The sequence below is a fragment of the Dioscorea cayenensis genome, chromosome 17 (genome assembly GCF_009730915.1).
Source record: "Dioscorea cayenensis subsp. rotundata cultivar TDr96_F1 chromosome 17, TDr96_F1_v2_PseudoChromosome.rev07_lg8_w22 25.fasta, whole genome shotgun sequence".
Lineage (NCBI taxonomy): Eukaryota > Viridiplantae > Streptophyta > Magnoliopsida > Dioscoreales > Dioscoreaceae > Dioscorea > Dioscorea cayenensis.
In genome coordinates, this window is record NC_052487.1 from 22,275,747 (window position 1) to 22,294,260 (window position 18,514).

Here is an 18,514-nt window from a genome sequence, read left to right on the forward strand (position 1 = left end):
TAATTGAATGTTGAACGATTCTTAAAGACATAGGACACTCTTTCGATGCATTGGAGTATGTCATTTACACTGACCCAATAGTGCTTTAAATCTAAAGAACAACAGGGACAAAGTTGTCTGCACAAATGCATAATTTATTCACCATGCTGCCAAGCTCCAATCGAGCCTATCTATATGACAACTGATCTGATCTCATCCGATCATCCTATAATTTTTTTATTTATTTTTTATTTAAAAAAACTTTCTTGTCCAATGCATTATTGCTTTCAATCTTCTGACCAATTAAAAATAAAAAAGCAGTGGGGCCACATCTTATTCAATATTTCTAGACATAAGACGTTATTAGATTGAATGATTCTTCAGTTTAATTTGTTTCTGAATTGGTTTGTTTTCCGAGTCTAATGTATCTTTTTTAATATTATTATTACCAGAGAAAACAATCCAAAAGAAGAAAAGGAATTTCTCAGCCATTACTGACGGAGTAACAGCCCTTTTAGCATGTCCAGCCGCTTCAAATGAATAGCAGTAAAAATAATAAAAATAATAATAATTGGAAAAAACAACCATTAGATATTCAAGTAAAGTATCTGGCCCTCAGGCTCAGGGCCAGTAATGGGTGAGGAGTCAAGAGAGGAGAAGAGTTGAAAGGGCTCGAGAGAAAGAGCGCTTCTCTTCTTTTCTCTTATCCTTCCCTTCTTTTCTTTTCCTTGTTTTCCATGCAATCTTGCTACTCCTCTTCGTCCTCATTCAATTCCAATTCAATTCAATTCAATTCAATTCCAATTCAATTCCAATTCCAATTCTCTTTTATAACGCGGATTTGATTTGATTTGATTTGATTTGAGCTCGAGATTTACTTTGAATTCCTCCAAAGTATGTTGATTTAATCACTCACAGCACAGCAAGACCACCTTGAAGTTGAAGAAGAAAGCCAAGCCCTGGGCATTATATATATATATATATATATATGTTATGATGCTGGTCAACATTATCGTTGGAAAGAGAAGCAAAGAGATCCCTGCCTCACTTTTCTTTATATTATTGATCGACATGCCATACCCGGGGCCGGGGAATGGGATCTAACACCAGCTTCGTAGAATTCCCCCCCGTCCATCAGGAGATGAATGCCGACCAGTGCCCCCCGGCGAAGAAGCCCGGTCCTGTCTCCATGGACCACGTTCTTCTCGCCCTTCGGGAGACTAGAGAGCAACGTGAGTCCCGCATCCGTGGTCTTTTCAACTTCTTCGACTCCGCCGGATTGGGCTACCTTGATTACGCCCAGATCGAGGCCGGCCTCTCCACCATGCGCATCCCCGCCGAGTACAGGTATGCCCGGGACCTCCTTAAGGTATGCGATGCCAATCGGGATGGTCGTGTTGACTACCTCGAGTTCCGACGCTACATGGACGAGAAGGAGCTCGACCTCTACCGCATCTTCGAGGCCATTGACGTCGAGCACAACGGCTGCATCCTGCCGGAGGAGCTCTTGGAGGCTCTCGCCAAAGCGGGTAACATATATACTATCATGCCTTTGATAATAATGTATTGCTATTTTAAAATCAATCATGCACGCGACTGAAACATACATGATGGGGAATGAGGCAGTACTTACTTGGCGTCTGATCATATGCTTTCTGCTGTTTGATTACCATCTAAAAGGGGGAATGAGGCCACGGCCACGCAACTTGGTGCTATTTTTGTAGCCTTGTTAATAAATTTACACTTTTTTTCAGGTCATCACTATCATCTTTCCCATACTACTATACCCATTTCAATAGTAAAACAGAGATTTGTCCCGCGTTTGAGAAAAAGGCCATGGCTCCAAAAGTACAAACAAAACTTTTAATGGCTCTAATTTTTTTTTAATTGCGTGGTCATTCATTTTCGTTATTCTCATCACTGATTCTTGTCACTGTCACCTTCTATATACTATGCTGTAAGACGTAAATGATTTAACGAGAAGCATTCAGTTTGTGTTAAGCATTCATCCTGCTGGTTTCTGCCGGCCTTGATTATTACACAGTGTGAGAAACTGAAGTGACTTCTCTTTTTCAGTGTTTTCAGTTCTTTTACATATTATTATTATCATCCATCCCCTTTGTGGAACTGAATATTTTATTTTCTTGCCATATCATGTCTATGGTTTGTTAGCAGCTGGTACTTCAGTTTCATCATTTTCATATAAATACTTTAACTTATCAGCTTCCTCATTCATTTGCTCCATTTTCTTGCATATTAAAAATCCTTGCAGGAATTGAAATTGGAGATGAGGAGCTAGCTCATTTTGTTGAGCATGTGGATAAGGACAACAATGGGATCATAACTTTTGAAGAATGGAGAGACTTTCTGCTTCTAGACCCTCATGAAGCAACCATTGAAAACATTTACCATTATTGGGAAAGAGTCTGCCTTGTAGATATTGGTGAACAGGCTGTTATACCTCAAGGGATTAGTAAGCATGTAAATGCAAGCAAATACTTGATTGCTGGAGGTGTAGCTGGAGCAATTTCTCGCACAGCTACTGCTCCTCTTGACCGTCTCAAGGTGGTTATGCAAGTTCAGACCACACGGGCCCAACTTGTGCCAGCCATAAAAGACATATGGAGGGACAGTCGATTCTTGGGATTTTTCCGTGGGAATGGACTGAATGTGATGAAGGTTGCACCTGAAAGTGCAATTAGATTCTATACTTATGAAATGCTGAAAGATTTTATAGTCAGTGTTAGAGGTGAAGATAAGAGTGACATTGGCACATCAGGACGCCTTATTGCTGGTGGTTTGGCAGGTGCTGTGGCACAGACAGTAATATATCCTTTGGATCTTGTGAAAACCCGGCTGCAGACTTACGTCTGTGAGGCTGGAAAAGTTCCAAAGATTGGAAAACTGTCCAAAGATATTTGGATCCAAGAAGGGCCTCGAGCCTTCTATAGAGGTCTCATTCCCTCTGTCATTGGTATGATTCCTTATGCAGGTATTGATCTTGCAGCATACGAGACCTTGAAAGATATTTCTAGAACATATCTTCTAAATGATAATGGTATGTTCTCTTATTACAATTATTACTACTGTTTCTCTTATGTTAAATGTTTCTTTCTCTTGGATTATAGTTATGTTACGTTTTTCCTCTAGCATGATTCTTCTTATCTTTGTTTTTCAAATGTGACACTTCACAACATAGAACCTGGTCCTCTCGTGCAACTTGGTTGCGGAACTGTTTCAGGAGCTCTTGGAGCAACATGTGTTTATCCCTTGCAAGTGATTAGAACAAGGTATGCTGTGGTTTCTTGTGCTTTTATAATCCCAATTCTATTGGCGGTGATGGTTATATGGACTCACCATCCCTTCCTGCGGTCCCATGTTAAAGAGAAGCTGCATATTTATTGTACAGAATGCAAGCTCAGCGCACCAACTCATCTGCTGCTTATAAAGGGATGTCTGATGTATTTTGGAGAACTCTTCATCACGAAGGTTTTACAGGATTCTACAAGGGAATTTTACCAAATCTGCTCAAAGTGGTGCCATCAGCAAGCATCACTTACCTTGTTTATGAATCCATGAAAAAGAATCTTTCTCTTGATTAAAGACTGTTAAGCTTTTGCTTGATGGCCATCACTGCTGATTGACTGACTAATTGAGCTTATTCAGGTGGAGACTGGGGAACAGTTTTGATAATTGAGTAGGTGTAATGGTAGCAAAGACATGGCCAAGCTTATTTCTGCAGGATACAAATTCATGGTTGTCTTAGCAGATTATTTTTCTTTTTCTTTTTTTTTTTTTAATCTCACCCTATTGATAATAATGAGGCTCTTCCAGATTGTACTGAAATTCGCATTTGGATTTTCAGGTGCTGCTTGTAGTCTGCATGATATTGCATCTAACATGGTCAAATAGCAGATTCTTTTCTATGTCTAATTCAAATGAGCAGGCTAACACTTGCATAAATCCTTGTGAATGTTGTGCTATTATTTACTTATTTTAGCCTCTAGCTAGTACTATAATTTTGTTCTGAGCCACACTTGATTATTGAATGTTTTTACTCATATATACCTTTCAGCTTTTGATCATTATATGCAACTCCATAATGCAATAACCCGATTTTATATGGTCTATCCTGTATATAAATTGCAAAGTCTGGAATGTCTTGTTTTTTTGCAATTTATATACAGGATAGACCATATAAAATCGGGAATGTCTTGTTAACTTACAATATATATGGGGTAACACTTGCCCACATGAAGTATGTTCATCAGTTTGCGGATGGTGAAAACATAAACTAGCAGAAACTTTTTCTTGAGATAAAATAGTTGGTCATATGCCTAGTCATGTTTGCAGTTCCTTATGACCCTATTTCAGTCATGTACGAGCGTCTAACACCAAGAATGATTTTTTTCTTTCTCTTCTGGGATAAGTGGATGAACGATCTTCTATGTTCAATTGGTTTATCTGCATGGTTCGCTGCATTATGTGGTATTGAATTTTGTTGTAAAACTATTCCCTCACTGCAGAATGTTTCTGTTTTTCCATATACTTGAGTGGTGGAAAATTGAATAAATCTCACAGTTATGGATGATAAAAGGGATTGGTTTGTTTGGAATCTCCATACTGTTGTGTGTTCTTCTAGATAGAAAGATCTATTTACCGGTGGTGGTATAATATATATATATATATATATACATACTGCCTATTCTGGTTCTCCTGTTGAGATTTAACGATTGTATGGCTTGTTTAAATGTGACAGAATCGAATCTTGCGGTTAGTTCAGATCAGAGACAACCAAATTAGGGGTTGGATCCCTGGGTCTCTCTCATTGGGCTGCCACTCTGCCAGTGCCAACACAGGGTAGGATCTGTTGTTTTCGTGATAAATTGGTTTGCTAAATGAAACAAATCAGGAACTAGTATCCAAACTCCAAAGGTGAACGTTCAACCCTTGCCACGTTTCAAGGCTGACACCACAAGGCACAAAACACGAGATTCCGGATGAACCTTGCGACTCTATCCCCAAGACGACACGGGTCCTTGGAAAACTACCTCATTACACGCCAAATTCAATCAACCTCATCTGCCTTCATTACTAAATATTAGACATCACGGCTTACATGACCCAACCTCCTCCATCCATATCTTTTATTATGATACTTGTTAGAATAGTCAGTTCCCTTAGAATCTCAACCACCCACCTCGAATACAATATATTTGTTGAGAAGGCTAATGCAAAAGGGCCAGCGCATGAAGCCAATGATCGTTTATCTTGTTCACAGGTCCCATAATCCATATGGATGGGTGGGTGGGTGGGGGTTAAGTTGGTGTCCCCATGACTGATAATATTATATATTTGTGGTTATGGATATATAATATTAAGCAAACATTCATTCCCACTCTAACACAGAATAAAGAAAAAGGAGAGCAGGTTTATGCCATCATCTCTTGATTATCTTTTCTAAAACAGAAAATGGAAATAGAGGTTTGTCGCTCCATTATGAGTGTTGTCTAGAAATTAATTCTCCGAATATTCTTGCAGAGCACTTGTAAACCCGAATGGCCAGCTCATGCTACATCTTTTTAGTTGATTAGATCGTAGACTGCGATGGCGCAGTTTTTAGTCTGGTTATGTTGTTTGTTGGCTGTGGTGTCCAGAGCCCACCCTTCATGAAGTTTAGTTTCCTGAGAACCCGTGCTTAAACTTGAAAAATATTTTGTGAAGGGCGAGCCCGGATAAGATCATATTCTTACAAAATCACATGAGGGGCTGGGGGAGTTTGATGGTAAGAAGTAACTAATATTCTTTTTAATAAGGTAGGGTGATGATCAATTGTTTTTAATGACACAAGAGCGAAGGCTAGAGGAGGCAGCAGAACAGGGCTAATTGGGCAGGTTTCCCTTTCAACTTTCAAGAAAGAGGAGATGACTTCACCTAACCAAACCAGGTTACTGGCGTGCCAAATCCAACCAACAACCTAAAGGCCAAAAACAACGAGAAATCAAGATGCACACGCCATCAACAGCAAAAAAACAAACAAGAAAAAGGAGAATATATATATATATATATATATATATGTATATATATCTACACATGTAAATAATATAAAGAATCCACCAAAGCACCTCCCCTTGCTCGTTAGTCGTCGTCGTCGTTATCAATTCACTCAAACCATCTCCCATGTTTTGGATCTTCTCCTCGCTTTCTCTGCTTCTTGTTATAGTTCTTTAATTTTTTTGTGACCATTTAGTGTATATTAGTTCCCCCCATGTGCAGTGGAGCTTGGAGGGATGGATGGGTTCATTAAGTAACGAGTAATTAAAATCAGCGAGTGGGCCGTTGAGCAGGCAACACGCCCGACAAAATTGGGGGGCGGGGGCAAAAAGCCTATACCATATATCATCATCTCATCATCTTCTTCTTATTCTTGTTCATCTCATCTATCTAGTCATGTCTTCACTGGTAGGCGCTCATGGTATGGCCTTCGCCACAGCCATGGCGGTCTCTGGTACGGTTATCCTTCTCGCGCTTTGCCGGCCAAGATCATTGACAGATGCCTCCACCCAAAATCCCCAGTCCAAGAAACTAGGTTTGCGCCCCTGCATAAACAGTAGTAGTTCAGGTACATGCAGCTCAAGTTTATCATTTCCAGCCACAATCAATTAATCAATTAATATTACAGACTGACTGTTGCATTCAGGACTTTAAATTTATTGGTTCTTATTGTTAATTCTCTGCATGAATGTACAGGTGAGAGCAGTCAGATGATGAAGAATAAGCAGAAGAATAAGAAGAAGAAGAGAGTCCGGTTTGCAGAGGATGTGGTGGTGGAGTTTGAGGCAGAGGGCAGTAGCGAGGATGAGTTTGGTTTTGATTGTAATTATAATCATAACTACAACTATGGAGAGGAGGAGTATGGTGTTGCGCAAGAGCAAGAGGAGAAGGAGGAGGGAATTGTTGAGAAGATGCCAGCCAACCGGGTGGCACTCTACAATGGAATTCTTCAGGCTCGCATGCACCGAATTGCTTGCTCCTATTGATCCATTAATTATTTAATGATTTAATCAATCAGTAGCTTCTTCCTTCTCCTCCTCCGAGCATGCATTGTGAAAACTCTCTACTCTACTCGGCACATGCATGTGCATATCCTCTCCTTGCCTCCTCTTCTTCTTATTATTCTTCTGTCATTTATTAACCGGAATTCCATCCTCTCCTCTGTTACTCTGTAGTCTGTACAATTTTTTTTCAAATTAATTGGTGTACGTATTGCTGTTTCTTCTCCTCTCTTTGTTATCAACTAATGTAATTAACATAACAGTAAAATATAAGGTTAGACATCTCTGTTTACTTGATCAAAGAATATTCAAGAATTTAGTCAACAGACCCGGACACAAACAGCCAAACAGTAAACCAAGTGTTTGCCTACAAGCATACAACAACAAAAGAGAGAGAGAGAGAGAGCTGCATTATTGGAGTCAAAAGATTTTAGAAATGTCGGTGGTGGCCGGTGACGGCAGAAAGGAGCTGATGAACAAGGTTTCCATCAGTGCTTCCCAAGGGATGACTTTTTTTTTTTTTTGTTTAACTTGACTGAGCAAGAATGAGAGTAGTGAAGTTGCCTACGGGAAACCATGTGTTAGATTAACTGTAATTAGGTTACGATTTGAATATCTTATATTATAATTTGATTTTTTGAATTTTTTATGAATATTTTATGTGAAAAATATTTATCATTCTTCTTCGAAAGGTTATCTTTAAAAAATCAATTAAATTAATTGAGCATTTTTATACCTTTTGTCATTTATTTTTTTATTTATCAAATTTATATATAAAAAAATTTCCTCCATCTATAGTCTCATCATCCGACAACCATGTCCTATTTCACTTCTTTTTTTTTTTTGAATAAAGTGGATAAACCACTAATTTATTAAAAAAAGTAATACATAGAAGTACAAGGTACAAAAGTAGCAACGAGAAAAAAACTAGAAAGATAGAAAACTGTAAACTTTACCAGAGATGAGGAGAACAGAGAGCAGAGGAAACATAAAAAACACACAATAAAAGAGAAAATTTGGAGCCGGCGAAGTCAACCATCTGAAGACACAGGCCTGTCCAGTAACGGATGTAACGGATTACTCCTGGCTTGGGCTGGACGCCAGCTCGCTGGAGAAGTCGGTGGATCTGGAGCTCAGGAAGCTTAAGGAGCGCTTGATCTTTTGAATGTCCTCTGAAGCTTCCTGCTGTTGAGACTCCGAGTCTGCAGATAACCAAGTAAGAACCAAGTTAGCTGTTTTGTATAAGGTAGAGGTAATAGTAGAACAACTATAATTAAAAATACTATTGTTGCGTTCCAGCCAAATAATCCAGAAAATGGCTCTGGTACAAAGATCCCAGAGATTTCTAATGGAGGGATTCAAAGAGGGAATCCAGTTGGTCCAGATATTTGAGACTGAGGAAGGTAGGGTTTCAGAATAAAAAAGACACTTGAAAAAGGACCAAATACGAGAAGAGAAGATACAATTTAACAAAAGGTGGTCTACTGATTCGGAGTTATTGTGACAAAGTATGCATGTGTCAATGGCGTACGGATTGCAACCTTTTTTGAATAAGTTCTCAAGCGTAAGAATCTTGTTATCCCAGGCTAGCCAACAGAATAAAGTAATTTTGCTAGGAGATTTAGATTTTCAAAAATTGGAATAGAGTTGGGAGCGGAGACCTCCGTCTATTAAGAAATTGTAGAAAGATTTGACGGAGAAATTTCCGTTTTTATCTAAAGACCAGGAGTATGAGTCTTCAGTTTCAATTGCACAATCCGGTAAAAAATTTAATAAAAAGTCATAATCTTCAGTTGTGGCTATTCGAAAAGGATTATCATGGGAATTAATCATGAAAATAAATTGTTTTACAGTAATCCAAGGATTGAAACAATCCAGGAAAAAGAGATGCCCAACGATTGTTGTGGGATTGGCGTTCCAGCCATCTATCAAACCAGAATAAGGTGTTTTCACCATTACCAACTGCCTTAATTAAGCAGGCATGGAATGTGGGCAAAATGGCGTTGATTCCTGCCCAGAAGAATGATTTATTTCTTGGTGGTTGTGAATACAAGATACTGGGAGAATCACAATTGAAATAGTTGGCTCTGATGATGTTGGACCAGTAAGAATTCGGTGTGGTGATGAATTTCCACCACCATTTTCCAAGTAAGGCTTTGTTGAATTTCTGTAATTCAAGAATACCCCAGCCACCCATACTACGGGGTCGACAGATCCTTTTCCATGCAATTAATCTAATTTTTTTTGAGCCAAGATCAGACCATTTCCATAAAAAATCTCTCCAACAAATAAAAATAAAATGAGAATTCTAGTTTCGGCTTATGTACCTAATATCCAACTACAAATAGCACTCAAAAAAACAAAAATAAATAAATAAAATAATAATAATTGGTGGGGTAACCCGACCTCACCTCATTACTCATCTTGTTCTTTTAATATCCGATAAATACCTTTATTAGTGCCTCCCTCACTTGTCCTCTGTTGTTACAATATCACTGATGATTTCATCTTCTTTTATTGTTTTTTATCCTCAAGTCTTCCGTGGCTGCTAACTTGAATTTATTAAGGGTTGTATAAGCAGAATTTTCTGATGTTGGATAGCATGCCTCATTATGTAAATTATTGAGGATTAGATTCATTTTTTTATTCATAAAAAACTCACAATTTTCATTTCCCTTTCTTAGTTGTATTTTGCTTTCTTTGGACATAGTTTTAATTATAGTCTTTACCGACATCAAAAGTCACGAGCACCCTTGGAGACACAGAATGGCCAATTATTTGGTGTAAAGGGAACGCTATCAATCAAACAAGCTCTTCTTTTGAATATTTTCCTTTGTTTTCATTTACTTTTTCTTTTTCTTTTTTTTAAAAAAAAAAATACTTTTTTCTTTTTTGCCTCTCTCTTTTCTTTTTATTTTTATTTTTTCTTTTTCTTTTTTCTTTTTCTAGTGAGAACGAGCAATCAATGTCATCTCCAAGACAGATGATGAAGAATTATTAATCCCTTGATAAAATTGAAATTAAGAAATCAAAACGAGCTTTATTAGAAATCTAGGAGAAGACACGCCACTAATAGCCCAATAACATTATCACAAAAACAGTGATGGTAAGATGCAAGTTTTGTAATTAAAACCCCGATATAGTATAATGGTATTATCTATCACTGTTTTTAATTTATATATTATTTATGATATTATTTAAATGATCTAATAATTTATATAGGAGATTGTTATATATATATTGGCAAATTGGTAACAAACATCTTTTTGACCTTTCAAACACGAGAAAAATAAGATACCACTAGGTTATGCCATGTTTCTAATTATATATATATATATTGAAAAAGTGGATAAATTACGTTCATTAAGAAAAAAAAATTATATATTTTTTCTCCATAATTATATGGTACAAAATTGATTAGCTCATTTTAATTCATAAAAATTTTATGAGTGTGTACGAGATATAATTTTTATCGTCTCACATGATGTTACCGTGTTAATAAATTTTTACATAATTAATAAACTATTATAATTGGTGTAGATAGCAACTGTTTTTGTTATTTTTACAATTCTTTAGTGAAACAGTATTTGTTGTCTTTATAAATAAAAAATAAAAAATCTTCTGCCAATGAATATCAAAGACAATGAAGATAACTACAAGGTGGTGTGACATTGTCAAATTATGAAGAAATTTGATTTGATTTAAAGAGTGCCATGTTCTTTCTATCGGTCGTTCGCAACGTGTGGGACTGTTCCTCTCCCTCCATGAAACATTTATCATATATTTCAGTCTTGCACTGCATCACTCTCAAAAACTATACAAGTACAAGATGTTCCAGTTTTATTAAAAAATAATAATAATAATAATAAAAAGGGAAAATTACTGTTTACCCTTCGATAATTTCAAAACTTCCCAAACAGCCCCTGTGAGTTTTGCATACCTCAGACAACCCTTCCTTTATTGTTTCACTTCCTTTTTACCCCCTGCATTATGAAATTCCATCATTGCCCTTAAACCTTTTTGCATACATTTTTTTCATTCTTTTTTGCATGTACTCATTTCTTAAACATAGAGCTCATTTTTTTAAACAGAGAACTTATTTCTTAAACAGAGAGTTCATTTCTTAAACAAAAAACTCATTTCTTAAACAGAAAACTCATTTCTTAAACAGAAACCTCTTTTTTTTTAAACATAAAACTCATTTTTTAAACTAAAACATTAATATTTAAACAGAAAAACAAATATTTACGTGATAAATTAATCCTGGATATAAAAACCAATTAATCTTGGCCACTCGTACATATTTAAATAGAAACAACGATATTTAAGCACTTTTTTAAACGTAAACGCAATATATTAAACGTAAAACATCGATAGTTAAACAAAGACAAACAAGCATATAAACAGAGAACTCATTTCTTAAACGAGAGCTTATTTTTTTAAACAGAGACCCTCATTTTTTAAACAGAAACCCTCATCTGAGTAGGGACATTGAGTATCTCATCGTCACGATCTCGCGCGAACGCTTGAGCGCCGCTGCTCCGGATCCGGCGAGCGATCTCGGCTGGCCTCGCCGTGTGGGGTCTTAAAGGAGAAATCTTTATCGGCGTTGGCGATCCGATCGGGCGACGCTCCTGAGGTCGGAGTGGTGAGGTCTTCGTGGCAACGCTCGGATAAGACGGGTCGAACTCGAACGGAACCATTCTCGATCGCGGAGACCGTAACATGGATAGCAATAGAGTTAGGGTTAGGGATCATTCCGAGGTTTCGATCCATGGGCGCCTAAGTCGCTGACGGGAACGGAGGAAGGAAGCGGCGCCGATGAGGGTTCGATCTCGCCGCCTTCGCCTTCGCCTTCATCGCCTTCCCCGTCGTCGACCTCATCTCTTTTCATCTTCTTCGTCGCCGACCCTCGGGAAGACCGCATGTTCCTCGTCGTCGAGCCGAAGGCATCGAAAGGTTGCACTCGTACATATTTAAATAGAAACAACGATATTTAAGCACTTTTTTAAACGTAAACGCAATATATTAAAATGCGAAACATCGATAGTTAAACAAAGACAAACAAGCATATAAACAGAGAACTCATTTCTTAAACAGAGAGCTTATTTTTTAAACAGAGACCTCATTTTTTTAAACGAAACCCTCATCGAGTAGGGACATTGAGTATCTCATCGTCACGATCTCGCTGAATGCTTGAGTGCTCGTGCTCCGGATCCCGGGCGAGCGATCTCGAAGGTGGCCTCGCTCGTGTGGGGTCTTAAAGGAGAAATCTTTTGTCGGCGTTGGCGATCCGGTCTGGCGATGTTCCTGAGGTCGAGTGGTGAGGTCTTCGGTGGCGACGCCTGGATAAGACGGGTCGAACTCGAACGGAACCATTCTCGATCGCGGAGACCGCAACATGGATAGCAATAGGGTTAGGGTTAGGGATCATTCCGGGTTTGGATCCATGGGCGCCTAAGTCGGTGACGAGAACGGAGGGAGGAAGCGACGCCGATGAGGGTTCGATCTCGCCCGTCTTCGCCTTCGCCTTCATCGCCTTCCCCGTTGTCGACCTTATCTCTTTCATCTTCTTCGTCGCCGACCTCGGGGAAGACCGCGATGCTCCTCGTCGTCGAGCGAAGGCATCGAAAGGTTGCACTCGTACATATTTAAATAGAAACAACGATATTTAAGCACTTTTTTTAAACGTAAACGCAATATATTAAACATAAACATCGATAGTTAAACAAAGACAAACAAGCATATAAACAGAGAACTCATTTCTTAAACAGAGAGCTTATTTTTTAAACAGAGACCTCATTTTTTTAAACAGTAAAACCCTCATTGAGTAGGGACATTGAGTATCTCATCGTCATCGATCTCGCTGAACGCTGAGTGCCGTGCTCCAGATCCGGGCGAGCGATCTCGGCGTGGCCTCGCTGCGTGGGGTCTTAAAGGAGAAATCTTTGTCGGCGTGGCGATCCGGTCTGGGCGACGCTCCTCGAGGTCGGAGTGGTGAGGTCTTCGATGGCGACGCTCGGATAAGACGGGTCGAACTCGAACGGAACCATTCTCGATCGCGGAGACCGCAACATGGATAGCAATAGGGTTAGGGTTAGAGATCATTCCGGGTTTCGATCCATGGGCGCCTAAGTCGCGATGGGAACGGAGGGAGGAAGCAACGCCGATGAGGGTTCGATCTCGCCGCCTTCGCCTTCGCTCTTCATCGCCTTTCCCCGCCGTCGACCTCATCTCTTTTCATCTTCTTCGCCGCCGACCTCTGGGAAGACCGCATGCTCCTCGTCGTCGAGCGAAGGCATCGAAAGGTCGCACCTTTTTCTCCGCAATATCGAGATCTAGATCGAGGTGGAGATCAAAAATTCTAGGGTTCGAAATCCCATTTTTTTCATGCAACGCTGATCGCTGATTGCGAGCCGCATGCTTTGTCTCACCTGCCCATCCCTAATCGCAATAAAGAGATTTTTTGGGGTGATAAATACACCACAAAAAACTCATTTCTTAAACAGAAACCTCATTTTTTAAAAAAAAACCTCATTCCTTAAACAGAAAACTCATTTCTTAAACAGAGACCTCATTTTTTTAAACAGAAAACTCATTTCTTAAATAGAAAACTCATTTTTTAAAACAAAAAACTCATTTTTTTAAATAGAAAACTCATTTTTTAAACATGAAACTCATTTTTTTAAACGTAACCTCATACCTCATATTTTTAAATGAAAGCTTCATTTTTTAAATAGAAACTCATCAGACCCTAAGGGCATTATAGTCAAAACCCTCATCACACTTGCCACAACTTCCCACGCAAGGGACAATTTCATCCAAAAAATTCCAAATTAACTATATCAATCAATGTTAGATGTTTGGGGGGTTTAAAAAATCATTGTATTCAAAAGGAAGGGGCTTTTGTGAGTCTAAAAACTAACGGGTGCTTTTTTGCAATATCAGCAAACTTACAGGGTGTTTTTGGCAATTTTCACTAATAAAAATAATAATAGCAATAAAGTAACAAGAAAATAATTGTTGAGAGGAGTAGCGGCCCTTTTTGGTGAGTTGCAAGAAATGGGCCGGACAAGGAAGGCCTCATTCATATTAATAAGATCCATCCCATGTCAAAGGACACACAAGACGCGTTGTGTAACAGTATCCTCCGCTTCATTCGGTATGAATTATGATGATGTTAATTAATTAATGCTTTTGTTTTGTATATAATAATAATAATAATAATTTATTAAAAGCTGTCGACCAACTACAATGATACACTCCTAACAATAATATAACTCATTTATTTTTAAGCAGTCCTTGTGATTCACGGCAAAAAGAGGTAGAACAGAGCCAGAGGATTAGGAGGAGGAGGAGGAGATTCATTGGAATATAATAGAATGGGACACCTTGTTCGCTGCCCGCGCTGAGGTTGAAGGACGAAGGACGCTTGATGATGAGCTGGACTGACGATGCATCCTTTGTTGGATCTTCTTTTCAATTCAATTGCTTTTCATCCGATGAGCTTCAACGTATATTGATCCTGACTCGTTGATGCTCCTTCCTCCTTTCCTCTGCACTTGGATCACCCAGCTCCTCGCCTGCATGGGGTCGGTCAGCCATCCTCCTTCATCTCTACATCCTTTTTCACTTTTTATTTGCGCAGGGGAAACAAAAATAACTAGTTTTTTTTTTTTTTTAATATTGAAACGATGAACTCTGAATTTGGTTGTTTCCTCTGCCGGTCTATTTGTTTGTCGGTTTTATTATTGGGATTTGTATCTATAGTTTATTATCAAACGGCTATTCAGTGTTTCTGCATTCTATGACTGAGCACAGTCTGAATTTCAGCCTTAACTCACTGTCCCGTGCCGTTGATTCAGTTCAATTTCATGAATCATGCTGAAAATTTTGACAATTTGCGCTTGGGAGTGCATTGTTGAAGTCCTGCCCTAGGTTTCTTTATCTTGTTTTATGACCTCAATTTGTGATTTTGATGGATTTACTTACGTTTTTCATAATAATAATAATAATAAAAATTTCATCTTTAATTCTTCGTTCCAAACCAAACCCTAATAAGGTATATCTTTCCTAGTTGGCTTACATTACTGGTTGTGTCTCTTTGATTATGAAATCAAGTTAGAAAGTGGATGCTAATTGTTTATATGGTCAATCCTGATTTCTAACAGAGCAGTGGTTGTCTTGGATGCTCTACTAAGCGTGCTAACAATAATGTCTCGGATGAGCCATCAAAGGGTTTGCACATTCAAGGTCCAACAGTGAAGAAACATTCTATTTCGGAGGATTTTTGGAGTACAAGCACTTTTGAGATGGAAAATAATGGAGTGCAGTCACAAAGGAGCCTCTCTTCAATCAGTGCATCAACACAAACTATGGATCTTGGCTCAGGAAGCTCCCACAACCCTCCAGAATTTGTGAATCACGGTAAGTCACATAGTCATCTTTTTTTCTCATATTACCCTTATTGCTAGGGACTAATCTTTCCTATGAACCATATGCTTTCTAAATCCAAAAATGTCAATAACTGCTAATTCTTGGAATGATGAGAAGATATGTTATTTCTTCTTTGATCTTATAGCTAACAATTTTTCGGCTGTGCAACTGGTATCTTATCCGATGTGACTTACTTGTGTTTTTGGCAACCTCCTTCCCAGGCCTCTCTGACTTTGGGATCATTTTGATTGCCTCTGAAAGTGCTCTTCTCATGTCAACCCTTTTAGGAGGAACACATAGAAGTCAATTTGCAGGCATCCTCATGTTTCAAGCACATGAGATTATGTCTTTAGGTTATACTTGGGCTTTCTAGAGATGTCTGGATAATTTAAACAGCTGTATGAATTGTATTATATGAAACATGCTTGTTTCTGAGAATATGGCGATGAGAAGTTGCAAAAACTTTACTGTAATTTGTGCACTCTGTCAATGCTCATTTGTACTTGGAGCATCATCACTGGCATAAATTCAGTCTAAATTTGATCCAATTATGGTTTTGATTTCAAAATTACAACAAATGGTTTAGTCTTGCATTTGAAGTTCTTGGTTTGAATCAGTTATAAGAAGATATTTGCTGTTGTGTTATAATGAATATATATATGAGGCCCTGTCTTTTGGGGACGTCCGTAGAAATCTCCGGACATTCTTTGGGGCCGTTAGATCAGCATCTCACCTGTTCTTCTCTCTTACTTTTTGAAATTTGTGAATGTTCTACGAACGTTTGCAAATGATGTTTCTACCATATATATATATATAGAATTTTTTTTTTTTAAGTAAAGGAGCGAAGAGCTATTTATTAATAAAAAGAATAAAGAAAATAAAACAAAAGCAAATGAACAAAGACGAAAGGCCAAACAAGTCAACATAGAGTCCAAAAGGAACCCTGGTACCAAGAACCAAAACAACCATTAGACAAACATTAGACACAAACCAGCCCTTTCTAGGTTTTTCACGAGCTATCTGGGTTTTACCAACCCCTGATGAAACAAGGAAACAGGAGTAATGAGAACTCCATGACCCGTGAGCGATGAGGCCACTGAGTTCCAATTACGGGGCACCAAGCACACTCCAGGACCACCTGCAGCACTGAGAAGCTGATGAAATTCCAAGGTCCAATATCAAACCCGCCAACCGCCAAGCACAGTTGCAATTCGCTCCTTCAATTAGATTCAATAGGTCCAAATAACAAATAAAGATTTTCTGTGCGTTGAACCTCCTTGTATTAGCATTCTGCATAGCAATAACCAGTGCCTTCAACTCAGTCTCCAGGCTCGATTCAATGTGAATATGTTCACATCCTGCAGGATGAACATGAGAGAGAGAGCTGTATTGGTTAATATGTTACTACTGTACTTCTAAAATATTTGAACTGTTTATCTTTTCAGGTTTGCTTTTGTGGAATCAGATCCGACAACAATGGATTGGGAGTAAAAAGCCTGAAAACCAGCCACAAGTAAAAGAGAGCGGTTTAGGGTATGACCACACATTTATTTTGTTTTATGCTGGAATTCTTATGTGCAATCTAAAGAAGTCTGATGACTGTTTTATTGCTAGAGTTACTAATTTATGTGCAGGGCATTAAGTTGGCTGCATAAGTACTATATACTCATATCAAATTGACATCCACAGAAAATAAAAATGATATTCAGTAAAATGTGGATGATTATTGTTAATTTTCTAGTGTGGCCCTGCTTCTGTAGTTTTTAGGCCAATGGGAGATCTGACATTCACATTTTGTTTTTCAACATCCAGTGTATATGTTAAAGGCAAGCTCATTTATAACCACTATTTACTAGCTAGCAAAATCAATTTCTTTTTACTACCAATTTTAGGTATTGATTTTGTTTGTTTATTGTGAATTATAATTTGCCTTTTCCTGGTTAAGATTATCTTCTTTATTCCTACTTCATCTAGAGATCTAATGTCTTGTTCGTGTCATTGTGACACTTTGTTGGTGTTTTATTTTCTGAGCAGTTTTATGTGGTTTAGAGATTATTAGACTAGGCTTTCTATAAAGTGTGGCCATTATCATGAATTTAGTATTAATTTTGAAGGATTTAGCTTGATGGAATTCTGATGGATTTGACTTTAGTGGAACTTGTGGAATCTGAAGTTTATGTCATGATGTGCATATAAATTGAAAAATTAAGAATTATGATGCATGATGCATGCTGCACTGAGAATTCAACACATGTAAAATGTAACTCTTATAATTTAAGTGTTGTTGAAATCAATATATTCCTGATGACTCTCCCTTGTTAATGACCATTGGATACAAGTGTCCGTGGACAATAGTCAAAAGCTATTCAGATATGTTGCACTTTCAAAGGCTTGATATGAATATCAATTCAAATGCATTGAGGTGCCCTTATGAAGTCTATCAAATAGCAGTATTGTACTAGATCAAAGGATGTTGGTTTATGGAAAATCTGTTGAACTTGTTTCCTTATATTAATGATAGAACATCAAAATTGCTTGAAAAATCATCTTATTGGATTGTGACCTCTGTTGAATGCCCATCACATAACGAATGCCATGTCTTTTAATTTACATGTTTGCCTGTAACTCCTGTATATTTGCATCATTATTCAATCCAGTTTACTGGGCGCTTAATTTGTTCACTAATACTTCACTGTTGCAGCTGGAATGCTACGTATGATAGCATGCTGAGCACCAATAAGCCATTTCCACAGCATATCCCTCTCCCTGTAAGATAATCCATTTAATTATGTGAAGAATATAAGCTGATTGCTGTATCTGATTGTAAGCACTCATGAGTTAATTCTTTTCCGCGCTAACAGGAAATGGTGGATTTCCTTGTGGACGTGTGGGAGCAGGAGGGCATGTATGACTAGGGGCCTTCAAATTAATGAGTTTGTGAATCTAATAATATCTGAATACTATCTGTACGTGTGTCTCTCAGACATTGTGTTTTTTTTTCCTCCTCAATTGGGAGGCAACTTGGTCTCTTTAACCTTAACCGT

The 18,514-nt window shown here is 38.2% G+C and overlaps 3 protein-coding genes and 1 long non-coding RNA gene across 8 annotated transcripts; all 4 read left to right on the forward strand.

The window, feature by feature from the left end:
• The first annotated feature begins 575 nt into the window (after positions 1–575).
• Positions 576–4,048, forward strand: LOC120280895 (calcium-dependent mitochondrial ATP-magnesium/phosphate carrier protein 3-like). 3 transcript variants are annotated; one of them, XR_005542435.1, is made up of 5 exons: positions 578–1,508; positions 2,252–3,037; positions 3,179–3,269; positions 3,389–3,735; positions 3,845–4,048. XR_005542435.1 is itself a non-coding variant. In XM_039287866.1 (4 exons), the coding sequence occupies exons 1-4, from the start codon at positions 1,073–1,075 to the stop codon at positions 3,579–3,581; spliced, it is 1,440 nt and encodes a 479-aa protein (XP_039143800.1). In that variant the 5' UTR covers positions 576–1,072; the 3' UTR covers positions 3,582–3,912. The 3 variants fall into 3 exon arrangements, 2 of the variants coding, with proteins under 2 accessions (XP_039143800.1, XP_039143799.1); XM_039287866.1 differs by having other exon boundaries at positions 576–1,508; positions 2,252–2,971; positions 3,389–3,912; XM_039287865.1 differs by having other exon boundaries at positions 3,389–3,912.
• A 1,330-nt stretch (positions 4,049–5,378) lies between these two features.
• On the forward strand, positions 5,379–6,364 carry LOC120280023. The gene is made up of 2 exons (XR_005542236.1): positions 5,379–5,764; positions 5,831–6,364. It is a non-coding gene; the product is annotated as an uncharacterized LOC120280023 (long non-coding RNA).
• A 1-nt stretch (position 6,365) lies between these two features.
• Positions 6,366–7,257, forward strand: LOC120280022. Its single transcript, XM_039286721.1, has 2 exons — positions 6,366–6,601; positions 6,730–7,257. Exons 1-2 carry the CDS (start codon positions 6,430–6,432, stop codon positions 7,017–7,019), a joined length of 462 nt encoding a protein of 153 aa, XP_039142655.1. The 5' UTR covers positions 6,366–6,429; the 3' UTR covers positions 7,020–7,257.
• Positions 7,258–14,356: 7,099 nt separating this feature from the next.
• Positions 14,357–18,510, forward strand: LOC120280402. Of its 3 annotated transcripts, none has more exons than XM_039287249.1 (5): positions 14,357–14,630; positions 15,206–15,461; positions 16,916–17,003; positions 18,172–18,238; positions 18,332–18,510. In XM_039287249.1, the coding sequence occupies exons 1-5, from the start codon at positions 14,571–14,573 to the stop codon at positions 18,383–18,385; spliced, it is 525 nt and encodes a 174-aa protein (XP_039143183.1). In that variant the 5' UTR covers positions 14,357–14,570; the 3' UTR covers positions 18,386–18,510. The 3 variants fall into 3 exon arrangements, with proteins under 3 accessions (XP_039143183.1, XP_039143184.1, XP_039143185.1); XM_039287250.1 differs by having other exon boundaries at positions 14,357–14,626; positions 15,211–15,461; XM_039287251.1 differs by lacking the exons at positions 16,916–17,003; positions 18,172–18,238; positions 18,332–18,510 and adding an exon at positions 15,692–16,018.
• The last annotated feature ends 4 nt before the right edge of the window (positions 18,511–18,514 follow it).